The sequence below is a fragment of the Pipra filicauda genome, unplaced genomic scaffold (assembly GCF_003945595.2).
Source record: "Pipra filicauda isolate LSUMZ 115617 unplaced genomic scaffold, ASM394559v2 scaffold240_size1633699_pilon, whole genome shotgun sequence".
Lineage (NCBI taxonomy): Eukaryota > Metazoa > Chordata > Aves > Passeriformes > Pipridae > Pipra > Pipra filicauda.
This window is the reverse complement of record NW_024104355.1, coordinates 1,072,501-1,088,963: the sequence shown is the minus strand read 5'-3', so window position 1 is coordinate 1,088,963 and position 16,463 is coordinate 1,072,501. Positions and strand designations below refer to the sequence as shown.

The 16,463-nt window shown below is 35.7% G+C and overlaps 1 protein-coding gene across 2 annotated transcripts in view; it reads left to right on the top strand.

The window, feature by feature from the left end:
- Positions 1-16,463, top strand: part of CCDC178 (coiled-coil domain containing 178) — a 146,329-nt gene that overhangs the window by 126,152 nt on the left and 3,714 nt on the right. For both annotated transcript variants that reach the window (XR_005563705.1, XM_039381796.1), the window contains exon 5: positions 2,864-3,084. Coding sequence is in view for 1 of the 2 variants with exons in the window: in XM_039381796.1 (XP_039237730.1) it covers positions 2,864-3,084 (221 nt within the window). In the remaining variant the exon portion in view is untranslated. The remainder of the gene's footprint in view (positions 1-2,863; positions 3,085-16,463) is intronic.

The window sequence follows — 16,463 nt, the reverse complement described above, 5'->3', positions numbered from 1 at the left end:
GAGATGGGTGCTGTTACCTTCTCTGCCAGCATTTGGCTTGATGTGTTCAAAATATTTAGGAAACAACTTGTTTCTCAAACAGTGAAAAAAAAGCACTGAAAAAAAAGGAGATAGCAACAATACCATATGTTTAACTCATACATGCCATGCCTTCTTAGGTCTCTACAGCTGACAAAAAAACGTAAAAGATAACGAAAAGCTAATAACTGTCTAATAAAGCTAATAAAAGTCTGTTATATGACTGCAAAGAGGATCTACAGGATCAGTATGGGTGTCTGTAGAGACAGGGACAGCATGGCAAAGCCTATGAAAACTGCTTTTTGGGCTAAACATTACTTGTGATTTTTTTTTTTTTAAATCATTGCCTCAGCCAAGGGTTTGCTGTTGACTCAGGGATTCGCTTGGTCTCTCCTATGTTAGTGTGCCCATCATTTTATTCTAAGATTGCAGGCAACATTATTTGATCAAGTTGTTACTTTCTCATAGACCTGTATTTCTGACTGTATGCATAAATGTTATTTATATTGCAATTAACATTGTAAAGATAATAAATGTGTGGTTTAGACTTCATTATGTTAGGCACAATAAAGTGTTTTCGCAATATGAGATACATTTTGAAATGTGGTACTTACAACAGTATCAGCTTTCATGAGCTTGTAATTTTGAAATGAGAAACATTAGCAAAGACTGTACTGGACACCAGCCATTATAAACTGCTAGTTTCTCAATAAATATGGCAATTTTCAAATAGCCAAATCTCAAAACTTTTGAATGTCTTTGATTCTCTCAAGACAAGAAACTGGATAGCCACTCAACTGAATAACCACCAATCCCTTTCACTGTTCACTGGTAAATGCTTTCATATGTTCCCCCAGACACCATTTTCCTTATCACAACAACATATCTGGCAATTATTTTAGCTTTTTACAAAAAACGGTGTTTTGATAATCCAAAAATTGTTTTCTACTTGTTTTTCTAGGGCTGAAGCAGGTTGTTTTACTAAAATGTCCTAGGTTGCTATGCTTTGCCCTTCTTTCACCTGCGTTCTTTTTCAGACCCCAGAATGGTATCAAAAAAGTGATATTTGAAAAGAGTTGAATTAACAGAAGGCAAGCAGAAAAAGACAGATTTCAGGAAACAAAATAATTGTTAAAATAGGAGGAAAGGAGCTCTGGCACTTAGAAAAGTTTCTTCACGCTGGAAAACATAATATTTGAGTTGATAATTTTTTATTTTTCCATTGAGTTTTTCTACCTTCCCTCATTGTATATCCCTAATATACATTGACAGAACACAAAATATTATGTACAAAGACCTGTTTTAATATTTTACAGACTCATTTACAAAGATGCAGCATACTCACAGCTTCCATGGAATCTAATGGGACTTGTGGAAACTCAGTATTTCCGAAAATCAGGCCATTAATTTTGAAAATGTGCATTAATTATTCTCTAGGCTGTAATAGCTCACTTGATATTACTATAATCTACATTCTCTTGAAAAAGTGTATTTTTCACCTGGTACACTGCGCTTGCTCCTAAAGAGCAGTCATATCTTATCATGTAAAAGCTTCTTTATAACTGATCCAATTATTGACCTGTGGCATTGACCTTAATGAAATGTAATATTTCCGAAGGAATGGTACAATCCATTGTGTTAATCTGGGTGACAGGCATACTCTTGAAGGCTTCATGCTAACAATAGCTATAGAATTTATCGAAATAATTAACTTGATGAAAGACAAACCCGTATATTTCCACTAAGCAATGAATTAGGTGTTTTAAATTTCCATTTTCTACATTACAACTAGACTAAAGTATGCGGCAGTATTTGCAGAATTTGCCAAAAAACATCGCTCTTTTCAAAAACATTCGGTGTTGGTAGATTTTCAGATCTCTTTAAACAGCTTCCTTCAGACCAAGACCTGCCACACTGTGTTTATGAGTTCCAAATACTTGTAGATTAAGGAAAAACTGATATTATTCTTAACCATGGATTGTAAGAATAATTACTGTTAGCAAATAGCAAAAGACTATCAGGTAAGTGCTCCCACTTGGAATAATTTCAGTTAGGATCCTTTGCAGTGAATGCAATTTCTAGGATAAATGTTATCTTTTCTGTGATATATAAAAATCCTTTTTTTAAGTAGTGTCACTCTCAGCTACCACATTTGATGCAATTTAGTGCTGTTAGATGCTTTCTTGTCATGTGGTTATAGCCGGGTAGATTAATAGGAACTTCTATATGGAAATTTCTTTCCTGTTATTGTTCTCCCTGAGCAGTTGATGGCTAAGTTAATTCTCTTTAGTTTTGTCATGCACTAAAGCACACATTGCCAAGCTATGATAAGCTTTATACAGGAAAAAAAAAGCCCTTGTGTCCATCAAAGTCTTAAACTTGCATTTTAAACTTTGGCCTGACCTGATGTGCCATTTAAAAAGCTTCGAAAGATTATTTTTTTAAGAAAGGTTCAATATGTCCCGAGGCTATCGGTTTTGAGTTAAACTGGGTGAAGTAGAAATATTTTACTCATCAGCTTTGCAGTCACAGAGTTTGCCTCAGCTAGAACAAAACTGCTGAGGCATTTAGAGAAAATTAACCCCCCATCCTGGCAGCCAGATGTGACTGGTTTCTGATGAGTGCACATGAGTGGGCTGAAAAACCAAGAGACTGTGAAATTCCTGTCAGGTCCGTACAGCGCAGAATGGGCTATTGACTGCTTTCTATATTTCCCTCCATCATTCTTCTTGAACGCTGCCATTAATTTCCTCTCCTGCTCTGACTTGGGAATTTAATTTTTTTCCTGTTTTTTTATTTCCCCTCCTTCCTCCCCCCACCTTCTTGCCTTTTCCTCCTGCCCCAGCCCCCCCATTGCTGTTGCCATGGCCATTGGTGTTGGCGTTGCCGCTTTTGGCGTTGGCGTGGCTGTTGGCGTTGCTGTCCCAGCTGCAGGCGCTACAGAGGCGGTGGAGCAGGGACTCACTGGCGGCGTGGTGGAGCCGGAGCGGCCTCTCCAGCCACGCTGGGCTGGCGAGGATCCAGGCAGCCTCTCAGGAGAACGCTCAGAAAATATTAGCTGTGCAGGTAGGTGATTGCAGGGAAGTCGGAAAGATCATTCTGATCTAGATTGAAAAGCAAATGATGGGTAGTGTGATGAAGCATTAAAACCATATCCCATCAGAGTTTTATAAATTTTTAACCTCTTTAATAAACTGGAATTGCATGAAGGATGAATTCAGTAAGTTAGCACATATACCATGCATAGATTGAAAAAAGAGGGGGAGATTAGATTTATTTCTCACAAACCTTTGAGAAGATTATTATAAATACATTGAATATAAATATTTGAAACACAGAGTGGCATTGCTATTGCTGCTTAGTTGTTTTAGAAGATGTTATTGTGTCCTGTTTTGTGCAAATATTATTTCCGTGGTAAACAGTGTTGTCATTTTCACTGCATTGGTATTTAATTTCTTTAGAAGGAGACTATTTTTTAGAAGTATTATACCTTCCTAACTCAGTTATATGGTGATTTTCCCTTATTTGTAAAAAAGAAACATTATGGGGATATGAGATTTAAACATGCTTTCCGACGATGTGTGGTTTCTCATTTTATGTCTTGTTCCCCAGAAAAATATATTTACTAGGGAAAATAACTACTATGCAGTAGAGCTGGAATGTTCTTGGTCTTTTTGTCTTGTGCTACAATATCTTATTTATATTTCTGTAAAGCCACTCCTTTCAATCTCTTCCCATAATTAATGGCCATAACCAGATGGCATTTTTGAAGGGTTTTTAAAAGACTTAAGTGAAATATTTCTTCAGACTTACTCCTTGCAAAAGAAGTTACATTGCTGATGCAGCTGTAGTGCAGCATATTCTTGCAGACTTTGTTGTCTAATTTGTAACAGTCAAGATTTGTTGTATGATTGCGGAAACAATTTTATTACATTTTAATATTAGGTACTTATACTTTTCAGTTAATATCTGATGCATTAAAGTAAAATCTAACATGAATAAGTTCTAGAATACCATTAAATTACATCAACATCATGATCTGTTTTCAGTATTTCACTAAGAGGATTTTTGTTTCAGAATTTCAAATTTCCACATATGTTCCACGGAATAGTGTATGTTCTACTATATTTGTTCTACTTAGGTAAAAGATTTAGAAAATTTTAATCATATTAAAATCAGAAAGTCAAGAAAAATAATTAATATAAAAATATAGTAAGATTTTATACATTAGTAATTATTTTTAATACTCTTTATGGAATACTATGGAATTTTGGGATTGTCGTATGTGCTAAATATTGCACTGCCCTCTGTGCCAGTGAAAACATTTTTTTTCACTCAAATTCCTCATTTAGCATTTGAAAAACTGGACAAGCTCCTTTTCTATTTTTTGCAGGGGGATGTCTGGGATGATTTCTGTACTCTCCTGTGTTCGATTACTCCAATAGTGAGTAGATGAACAGGATGACCTAAGTGGAGCTCAAAGCTCATGAAGAACAATAGCAGTGATGCAGAAGCCACAGGTGGCAGTTGGTTTCCTCACACACAAATCTCTACATTAATCTAATGTTGTGCAGTATTTTAATAGCTGTACTGCAAACCTCATATGCAATTGAACTCCCCTGTCAACAACTAGTCCATGTGACAATGAGTAAGTTTTGCAGAAAACCTTCACCTTAGCATACATTTTTCCATGCATGCTGTTCACGCTGAGAAGCTGTGTCTGTAAATCTTGTCACCCCGAATAACTCGACTATCTAGAAATGGGCCTAGACTAAGCTATTACAGGTAACTCCCAGCAGCATTTGGCGGTGTTCAGATCTGAGTAACTCAGGCCTTCCAAAGACAACGTCTTGTTCAAAACATTGAAAACATTCTGTTCCCTATCTGCTTTCATTATCCATGACACCCTTCTGATATTCTAATACTTTTCAGGTATTCTGATAACCTTGCCACGTTTTTATGCAGTTTGACTGATAATAACTTACAACTAAAATAATGAACAAGGAAAAAAAATAAAATTAAAATGAAAAGCAGTTCAGCTAAGAGCAATTGCAAAGGTGTGTAGAAGATTATTTCTCTTCAGCAAGGTTATCTTTTTATATTTTAGAGGTCTTGGCAGTGGTTTAATTGTATGTGGAACTGATGTCTTTGTAAATCTTTGTTATTGTCAAATCAATCTTGATCAATCAATTGACAGAAGAATTTCTGTCAATTAAGTTCTTATATTGATGACATTCAACATAGTGACACACACTTCCAAAATAAAGTCCGACAGTCTTTCCTCTCCCTTCCTTTTCTCTCAGCCAGAAATATGCAGAATTTGTTGTTCCTAGTGACCACCCTACATCGAAGCATGAGGATGGGAACACAATGAGAAGTGTGTGGCAAAACGGTGATTCCTGCTCACAAGAGCCTGTGTCCCAGCAGCTACCTTGACCAGAATAAGCAGGAGCAGGTGAATGACAGAAGAGTGCATTAGGAGAGGCAGTAGATACAGTACATTGGCTGCCTAAGTGTTTTCTAATATTTTACAGAAGCCGTGACCTGGGTGAGATCCAAAAAGAGACTTAAAAGTAGATAATGGAGGAGGTTTTGGCCTTTTTACCATGTGCTTTTTAACAAGCAACACTCTCCAGTTATAGAGAGCAGCAGAGTTTTGTGAGAATTGTGATGTGAAAATAAAGAGCTGTCTCAAACTGAAGACAGATTTGACCAGAGTTTCATCATTACTTATCAACATTCGTAATGTTTAGTGACATGAATAGATTTTTTAAAAACAAAACGAGATTTTAATTTCTATTAAGCATCTTTTATTTCAATCAAACTTTTAAATATATATTTTCCTGAGTTTTATCACGATCTTTGTAGCCAGTTATCTTTTTCAATATTTAATATTTGCATTGGGAATAATTAACTGGTTACTTAGTGTCTGTATGTTTTGTGAATGTACTTCTGGCAGAAAAGGAAGTTTTAAAATTGAGCATTTAAATTGTGATGTAAAAAATAGGGATTAGATATTCTTCCATATTAATAGCAAAGAATAAATATATCAGCAATCAAATCAAATGTTAGAGCAGAGATCAGTGACAGAAATTATTTATACTTCCACTTTTGGCTCTTCGTCTATTTCATTGTTTTGCAAAGCAAAGTGCAGGGCTGTTTCTTGAGCAGGATTGTTTCATCTTCTGATGCTCTATCTTTTTTCTAACCCATTTCAAATTATAAAAATTTCTTCAATGCAATCTGACTGCAACCAGTAGCAGAGAAAGATTACAATCTAGAGATATTTTTTTTTTTGTGAGATAACGCTAAAAGTGTCTTAGAAATGCATGAGTACTGCTCTGTTCTTTTCATTCAGGGAAGTTTACATATATGCACAATGGCTCTGAAAAGAGACTTCGTTGCTATTGTGGTAGTCAAAGAAAGATTTTTGTACTCCATTATAGATGGGCTTTTCAGGTATTTTACCATCACTGTCAGCACAGTTGGTATTCTATGGTTTGCTGGAGAATTTCGGTCTTCAAAAATTCTTCTGCAATTATGAAATAAATTTTTAATCCAGCAAAAAATAATAAAAGTGATCTCTTTAATTTAAAAAAAAAAATTATAAAAATGTAAAATCTTTTGTCCCAAAAGTGTACAGGCAAGGTATTTATTATGTTCATTACTTTTGCTTTTCCAATAATGTTTTGGAGTTTCAATAACTTGGCTCTTGAGTAAGTTCAATTAGCTATCTAATTGCAAAAATGATATATGATGGCAGATGTAGCTTTATTTGGGACTGTGCCTGTGCTTTAATCCTGACACTCTTCAATTTAGACCATCCTTTAGATGATTTATCTTGACTATAGTTATGTCAGAATTATGTTGAGGCTACAAAAACAAATAGTATCATTGCTACTCTTATTGTGACTTTAAAACATTTCATACATACTTTTCCTGATGGTGGCATGACAAAGGTAACATTTTAATAAATGCAAGATTATTGGTTTGATTTTTAATGGATCAGCACCTTTGCACACCAGAATAGATAATCAGAATTTAGTGTTTGGAAACTCCTTAGTTGGTAGCAGTTACCATCAGGTAGGAATAGCTACATAAGGCACCAAGCATGGATGCAGTGTCTGTCACTCTGACTGCGAAGTGCTGTGATTATTTATAAATTTTCTGCAGTTTAACTCAAGTTGCTTGATTATCCCGAAATCTTTAAAACATTTCAGCAAAGCTGTTGTAGCTCAAAATTCCATTGTACTGAACTGCACCAGTTTACACTAGAAAAGGGTTTTGGTCTGTTTTGTTTTATCTCTGTTTGAGCAATTTTGCAGAGGTCACCAGAGAAAGGAGTGACTGTTCTTTACTGAGGCTTTGAAACTTTGCTGAATCTACTGCAGTCAACCCAGTGGATACTGATTCTTAATGGAGGAAATATTTTACTGACTCTGCAGAATCTGTGGTTTTCATGAAACCCTGTTTCACCTCCTTACAAGAAAGACAGTGCTGTTCCACTAAGGCCAGGACCAACTGGAATCCTGCATGTTACAAGCAGCTTTACCCTTTTGCTCTCTGAAAACCGCACATTCTTAACTTGCTTCTTAGCTATCAGGTGGTAGTCAATTTAAGTACATCTTTTTTTCTCTAACTTATTAACACAGGTGCGTTATGGTGTCCCTTAGGGCTGATGCTCTTCAAAATCTGTATGCCTTCGCTTTTATTTTTCTCTGTTATGGGTTGAGTTATCACCATTTATGCTGATTGCACTCAGTTATGTCTTTTTTGCCTGCTGATTTCAGTTTAGCAGTCTTGCTGTTTCTGCCTTGTCTTGGAGACATATGGGGTTGGATGACAGATAATGTTTCTTAAGGGGACATGGCTGCACACCTTTTAATTAGTTCTAAGCTTTTGTGTTTAGTCACATTTTTTCATAGTAATCATTTAAAATGTTGAAGGTAAAATTTGCCGGGTTTATTATTCATTTATAAAATATTTATCTTGTACAGTGCAGAGGAATTGAGACCAGCTTCTGCTCCTGGAGGTAATGCTTATGGGTTGAAAAATGTGTTATTTAGTTAATCGAGTTCTAAAGAAACATGGAAATCAGCATCCATTATATAGTTCCTAAAAACATATGGTTTTCTTCTCAAATGCTTATGGATTTTGGATTCATATTTATTTGAATTCTTAAAGCAATTATGTTTGTCTAGATTTTTCTAGGTTGAATTGGTAACCCTGACAAGCATTCACCAAATTCTTTGAGTTTATATATCATGTAGGTTTAGAGGCAAATACAGCTGCCATGCCATTAAATGGACATACTAAATGTTCATGACCATTTATTTTGTTACGGCATGAAGAAAGTGACCTTTCCAGTGAGAGAATGGAAAGTCATCTCAAAATAAGCCAAACTCACAGAAGAAATTAGAACTTGCTTGATTTTTTGCCTAATTTTCATGGTCTGTGATTTTGCTTATCGCATGGCAAAAGTCCAATATCTTTATTCTGACATAATTTCCTTTACCATTTTGAAGTGAAATGTACATATAATTTGGAACAACTCAGCTGCATTTAGGTTTTTATGCCACTTATGCCTTAACATGCCAAGCTTCTTATGCTTCACATAAACTCTTTATTTTTCAAAACATCATATCCAAAGGCTCATATAACCACAAACATCTCCTGGCATGCACAGAAACATTTAACCGCTTCAATTCTTCTGTGGCTTCACTTAAATATTTCATTATATGAAGTAAATATGATATAAATCAAACAGTTCAAAAATGTGGTTGCCACCTAAAAGCTCTAGTGCATAGTAGGAAGATTCTCTGGACTCCCTAGTTGAGAGATTCAGGGTTTCAAACTCAGTGAAGTAAAAATGTGCTGAAACACTTCACTGTGAATTGAGAAGTTTTCAGAAAATGTTAAAGTTGTGCTTGATGCTTTTCCAGGAACTGAAGACAACTGGATTTCTATTTCTTGAAATAGCATAAATTTACTTTTTTACTTAAGTAACTAAAATCTGTTTTGAAATGTTTACACAAAATACACTAAATTAAGTTTATATAAATAACTGTAATCTTAATATTTTTAATTGAGTACCTTGTTTTTTTATTCTTAACAATTTTCTTGTAAGATCTTTTTTAAACTCTAAAATCTCCAAGAATATAAACCATTATATTGACTCTTACCTTGATCATCAGCAGAGTTAATGCCAATAAACTTATCTGCCACTTTAACTAATGGAGTAAATAACATCTGCTGTCTACCTTTTATTCATAACTTGTTGCTCAACCTTTTTGTCTAATCAAAGTCCTTCCAGCTTATAGTGTCTGCTTTTTCCAATCCCGTGTCTGTGCTGCATCTCATCCCAGACAATTGTCAGACTTTCCTGCACCTGACTCATTCCCAGACTGCTGGCCCAGCCATTTCTGCTCTCCACTCAAGCTTCTTTTCTAGACTTACTCTCTGGTACTGCCTGTTGATTCCCATTTTCCTCTGTTCCCTTGTTCCTCAAGTCGTAGTCCTCATCTTCTTTTTTTTCAACCAATGGTCATCTACTTCCACCTTCCAGCCTCTGAGACCTGCCAATTCCAGTCTTAACCTCACCGGACAGACCACTGACAGCTTTCCTTCTCTGTAGCAAAGTCATAAGCCTTCTCCAAATCTAACTGCATTTTGGCTCTTGCTCTGTTGCATTCATATGAAGCAGTTTCCTCCCCCTCTTCCAGCGTCTACTGGACAAAATGAAAACACAGGCAGGACACCTCTACTCTAAAGCCCTGTGCAAGTTTCGAGCTGGCTTCCCACCAAGTCCCCAAAACTCGACAACAAGGACCTGCTTCCCAGAGAGGGAAGAGAAAAAAAAAAAACATGACTTAAGCAGCCAAAGCTATAGCAAAAATATATATATATTTTATATATGAGACAGATATATACAATAAGAATACTATACACCACAACTCCAGAAATCCCAAACAGTTCCCCAAAAAGGGAAGAGGGGGAGGGAGAAGGGAAAAGGACAAAAAGGGACAAAGACCAAACAAGTCAACCAGCCAACTGAAGGTAAATTAGCAAAATCTCACCACTACCCTTTGAACAAGCAGGATGGCTAGATACGGCCCAGCGCTCTCCCCTCACACGTGGCAGATAACAGCAGTCACTGCAGGCCTCAGCTCCAGATAAGCCAGACCGAGACAGGGACCCACCGTTCTCGAACCTCGCCGGAAAGGAAGAGAGCGAGGTCCCTCCTGCTGGCTTTATTTATACCTCAAGTTACGTAAAGGAATAGCATGGAATACTTCCGTGATCACCTTTCTAGTTCCTTCCTGGTTACAAGCTGGTCTCCAGGAAGGCCTAGAGTGAAACCATCACAAGCCCCCAGGTCCAATTTAAACCACATTGGTTCTGAGATACTACTGCTGAAGAAGCCTTACCTATCGGCAGGCTCAAGTTTGCAAAAATGTAGTTTTCAGAGCTACCAAGATCAAAGGTAACATTTACTAATCATGGGCAAACTGTGTTTTAGAGCCTCATGGTTCTGAAATTTTGTTGCTAGCAGCATATGACCCATTCCTGCCATTTTTTAAACTTATCAAAGAAATCAAGCAATTGAGCTCAATGCCTAAGTTTTTGATATATTGTAATAAATTAAAAATAAATTAGAATGGATCCTATAAAAGCAAATGTTTGGCAACTTCCACAATACACAATGCTCTCAGCCTACCTACAGTTTAGTGGAGTCCTTTCTATTAGAGAAAATTTAGTTGAAGTGGTTTAAAGACCAGTGTTTTAAAATCCAGAAATAATTAATTCAAGTTCTTCCTTGCAAACCGTATAGGAAACCTTGAACTTCCGTGAGAGTTTAGCTGTTTTGGTTTGAGTAGGTGTGTTATGACTATCTGGGACAATATGGGAAAGCAGACAAACAATCAAAGTGTCTCAAAGTATTTTATTATAGTTCTGTGAAAAGTTTAAGGCTAAATTATAGGTAACACTGAAGTTTATGACAATGATTCTGTAGCTCTCTTTTGGGACCTTGGCCAAATACGACAACCTCTCAAAGGTCAATCGTTTGGATCACAAAATTCCCTTCTCAATTAAAACCACAACGGTTTGCATGTACTTGCTCCTTCAAGACACCACTAGTTGTTTTGATTGACAGGAAATTTCAGCAATGATCTGACAAGTAAGATGGTTATTCAGTTGTCATGTGTCAAAATGAAAATGAAATGACACTTCATAGTTTTGCTTCTCCAGCAATTGACAGAAGCCTTCAGTAAATAATTAAGAAAAGTTAAATAAAGACCATTTTTAGGAAGATGAGATTAAGAATAGGATTTATGAAATTATTCTGTTTCCAAATGAGCAAATGCTTAGCTCTGGTTTTATAAGTAAAAACTAAAGAATAAATTTCTTTATCCAGTACAGTGAGTAAAGGCTCAGAGAAATGAGATTTTAAATTAATGATTCAACCTTGCAACATCACTTTGGGCTATTTGAAGTTTAGTAACCTCCTTCTACCCATTTTAAACATATATCAAAACATAGGTTTAATGATAAACTGTTTACATGTTGAAAGCTTCTTTTTGGCAGCTCTTCTGTATGTGTCGTCACCTGAATTAATTATGGTAGCTCAGAACATCTCTAGTAAACATGTTGATACATATTATAGATTATAAACTCATCTACTGAATTCTTAACTATGGTTCCAAAGTAGATTATTTTGTTTAAAGACATCAGTTTAAAAATTTAGATATTTAATTTAATTATCCTCTCCCAGAAGTATAAGAAGAAATCAGAATCCTAGTGTGAATGACATTATACTTGCATAAGAAAACTTACAGGAGCATTTTTCCCTCAAACTCAATAATTTTGCTTATAATCACTAACTATGTTTTTGTTTTATAGAACCAGTATGATTTGGAAAAAGAATAAAATTACTTTTAAAGTACAAAAATAATTATGAACCACTTGAAATGTAATGTCTGTATTTTATTTCTCATCAGAATTCATTAGTGTGTAACATCAATAATTTAGCCCATCATTTGCCAACACTGACTTGGCTCAGTAGTTCAATCATGTAACCCTGTAAACTCACTTTCCATTAAAATGAATGTTGCTGACAAAGGATAACTAAAGAGATACTTCATTTATTAGCTAAAGAGATACTTCATTTATCAACATTTTTAAATTAGGAGTTTGGGACCACAGACACTTAGCTGGATAAATTATTCAAAGGAATCTTTGCATTAGGCCTAAAGATGTTTGTAGACTCAAATACAATGTTATCCAGAATTATAACAGCCTTTCATTTGTGTAACATGTAATTCACACTATAATATTCCACAAACCAACAGAGCCACCTGCAGAGAATCAAATGACCTACGGGAATGGAATCCTGTCTGTCATGTGCAAAATTATCAAATTGTATTAGTTATCCCATCTTGTAATTGACTCAATGAAGCATTTCCAATGGAAAACTCCTTAAAAGAAACTTCTTGCAACAGACATATAATCTTCCAAAGTTGCATTTGAGGAATTAAATACTTTACATTATTTTACTATGAGCACCTTCTTTAAATTCAGTCACTATCTTCTCCAAATGTATCCTTTAAAAACATTCACGATTCAGAGGTGGTGCCTCATCTTGTTGCTTTTCCAGCCTTTTTCTTTGCCACCTTTTCTTTCTTACCAGGATACTGGGTTCATTTTCTAAACTTTGGTCCTTTCTTATTTTAATTCTTTTGCTAAAATAATTCAACCTGGATATAAACATATTTTTTTAAATAAATAGCTACCTTAGCGTGAGAGGACATAGTTATGAATGAAATAAAACCCTCTTAGATTATGTCTTTTGCTTATGCCTGAGAAGATCTGGAAACCAAATCCTTCCTAAGGATAAATCAGTAAACATCTGTCACAGGATCAACATGACATGACTGTCATCTGACTGTGTACTCCGGAGGGCTGCTGCTGGCACTACAGAAGGAACCAATTAAGGACAGAAGCAGAAAGCAAATAAAAATGTTACAATACCAGTTTGGTGTAAGCCACCGCATTACTGTCCAATTCCCCTTCCTCTTTCCTGTCTACCTTAATTGAATATATATGGTTTCTCTGTAGAGTACTCCCATCTTTATCCCTTTCTCAAACTTTCTGTTGGAGAAACAAGAACAACTCCTCCTTCAGGTGATGTTCTGAGCAAACTCTGTTACAGTCTCTGCGCTCACAGACTGTTATAAATACCTTCTTAGGGTACCCCAGACTGAGGAGTGAGGGATCAAATTTAGGTCTTCAATTGCAAGTGTTCTCTTAAGAAACATTTTTTCCAAAATTAATGGGATATTCTTCTGAGTCCAAGCCCTGTGGTAACTGAGCATGCATGAGGTAGTAGAGCAGAAATTTGTTTTTGAGACAAACGAAAAGACACTACTGTCAGCTGATTCAGGGGACTGAGGAACTTTGTACAAGGAAATAATTTTTTTATAATTTTTTCTCTTTTTTTTTGTGAGGTGAGAGTAGGGTGGAAAGAATTACACCTTAGAGAACTACTCAGTTGTCAAGAATAATTTTGAAGAAAGTGAAGCAGAAGCAGTCCTCTTCTAATAGTGCTGCATTTCTCATTCCTGTAATATTCAGCATTGCCACAAGGATATACAGTCTGTATCATCACTTGACTCACCATCAGTTTTGCCACAACTACTGTCACTGGAGCAGTAAGTTGAGAGTTGAAGACTAAGGAAAAGTGCTTTCTTTCTTACACTTAACTCTCCTCCAAAACTATGATGGGTCACAGCAGTTTCACTGTGTTGGTTTAGCATGCCAGCCTGTCACAGCTATCATGGAATTTTACTGGAGCATTTTAATTATCTATAATAACTACAGAAAATCCCCTTTTTTCATTTGGCACAGACTTTTCAGAGCTACGAGTTTTAGTTTTCTTACAATTTCTAAAACAAGATAATGAAAGAGTACACCAAACAAGGAAACTCTTAGTGCTATGCTTCACTTCAATGAACCTTTAGGGACTAAAGTTTTGCAAAACAAAAAAACATACTTAAACTGGTTCCTCTGAAATCAGTGATGAAATTGGACTGTCTTTCTTAGACAGGGGACTATTTTTCCTCTGGTTGAAGACACTCTCACTACATTGTTGTGTAGTTAAACTTTTTTCTGATGGCTAAAATTATATCTTTGTTTCAAAACTTTGGTGTTGTGCTCATAGGGGTTTTTTATAATCTTGATGACCTAAGAATATAAGCAAGGCAGATTTTATAAGGCAAGGCACCATATTTTATTAGACTCAAATAATAGGGCAAGCTTTTGAGCCCCTCCACACAATTTCTTGTATCTTTGATTACTATCTGGGAGAGTGTTGAGGATTGTGTTCTTAGTTTCAGTGAGATATTAATTTTTAACTATCACTCAGTTCAGAATATATATACATAAAATGCAGCAAAACCTTCTACCTGTATTCTGGTATTTCTTAGATGTCAGTATCTTATTTAGTTCACTGCAATAATAATTCTCCATATTTTGTAGTGATACCTTTGACCTATACAGAGGATGAGTCTAACTACTGCTGGTGTTATATTCTTACCGTTATTTTTCACTTATTTCTCATTCTTTTTAATCTCCACGTCTTTCTTTTTAACGGATAGTATCTGAAAGATTAAGGGAAAATAGAGGACATGAGGAAGGAAACAATTTGACTAGATAGGTCAGATTAGAATTTGTGATTAGCAATCTAAAATGTGATGATGTAGTTTTCTGAAAGAATTTATAGTTTTTCTTTCATTTCTCTAATTTTCTTAATTCCATATGTCTCAGGAATAAAAACCCATTTGTCATCTTTCTCTTATTGATCATCAAAGATCCGAGATATTCCTTTATGTAAGCCATCAGAATTTTTGATTGCTTTATAGTCCCTCAGACATCACATAATTCTGTAACTCAATCTGTAATAGCCTGACAGCATCAGTGTCACCCAAACAGATACAATGCTGCCCAATAAACACTCAGGTTGAGAAGTTGTGCACTTTAGCTTCACCAGTGTTATTTCTGCCTTAGCAAGAGAAACACACAGAAAAGTGGCCTGTTTGGGCTGCCATTTACTTTGGAATAATTTAAGAAACCTTTTAAGCAGACTTGCACCTTTAGGGAATATTGTAGATTTTTCCTTTCCGAAATTAAAATAAACTTTTACTGGAGCAAATTAGTGGCGGAAGTACAAATTATTTTTAAACCAAATCAACTTCATTTGAGAGAGGCCTTTAAGGGGTGTGCGGATCCCTCTGAAGCAACGTTTGCAGTTTTCTGTCCCTCCTGTATGATGGAGGCAGCTGCCATCTCGGATAGTTATGTCCTTGGCGACATGACGGAGAGAAACTTGAGCGAGCCACTCCATGACTTTTCCCTCTTGCCACACTCATTAGCTTTGAGTAGTACCAGTTGACTTTATGGCTGCTCAGTCCTACAGAGATAATTTAACATCTATTTTCAGAGATTATGAATGAATTTTTTTCTAGATTAATACAAAACTTTTCTTTCTTGACTTTCCACGTGTGCCACAGGGACAACAGGAGAAGTATCTGAGACTGTGGAACTCAGAAGCATGACCCTGTGGTTACAGAGATGTCCTCTGAAATTTAGGAATACTTACTGAGCATGGGGAATTCTGGCAAAAATTTGCTTCAGTCTGATCTCATCTGTCTCTTCTGGGATAGGAAAATATTAGGAAAAATATTGCACATGTTTATTGTGCCCCTATCCTCTTCTCTCCACAGCCTCTCATCATGACCATTGCTGGATGGGTTAGATGGACCACTGGCTTGATTCCACTTTGCTGTTTGCATGTTATGGTGTTCTGGTTGCTGGCTTCTAAGGCAATGTGTGCATTTTTCAATTTGACATTCACATTTTATTTATAACTTTATGATTATCCCTATGGTTTTTGCCATACTTTTCTGTTTATCTTTTTGATTTACTGTATCTTTCCATATTTCAGATATTGTGTGTCTGTGTCAAAAAGTGGTTTGCAGCGGTTATTCTTTGTTCCCCTCAGGCAGCACAGTTCTGAGGAACTCTTTTCTAAATAACTTTAAAATGTACTGTATGGGAGAACAAGTTTTCACAAAACGGGAATCATAACTACATATGTAACACCTCTAGGAAGAATATGATTCTCCAGGAGTTAATTTTACCATACTTCCAAGTTACAATACTCATCAAACAATAATATTTTGCACATCTAAACTAAAATATTTGAGGATAAATCCTATGGATTCAAGTGCTCCTTGAGAAGTTATTACTATGCTGAAAATCAAACGAATCCCACTGAAGTCTATGGCTTAATTTAAGTATTCAATTTACATGACTTTAATCCATTTATTTAAATCATTCATGAAAATGAGATCAGAGATAAAATGTACAGGTCATTGTAGTGGGGTTTT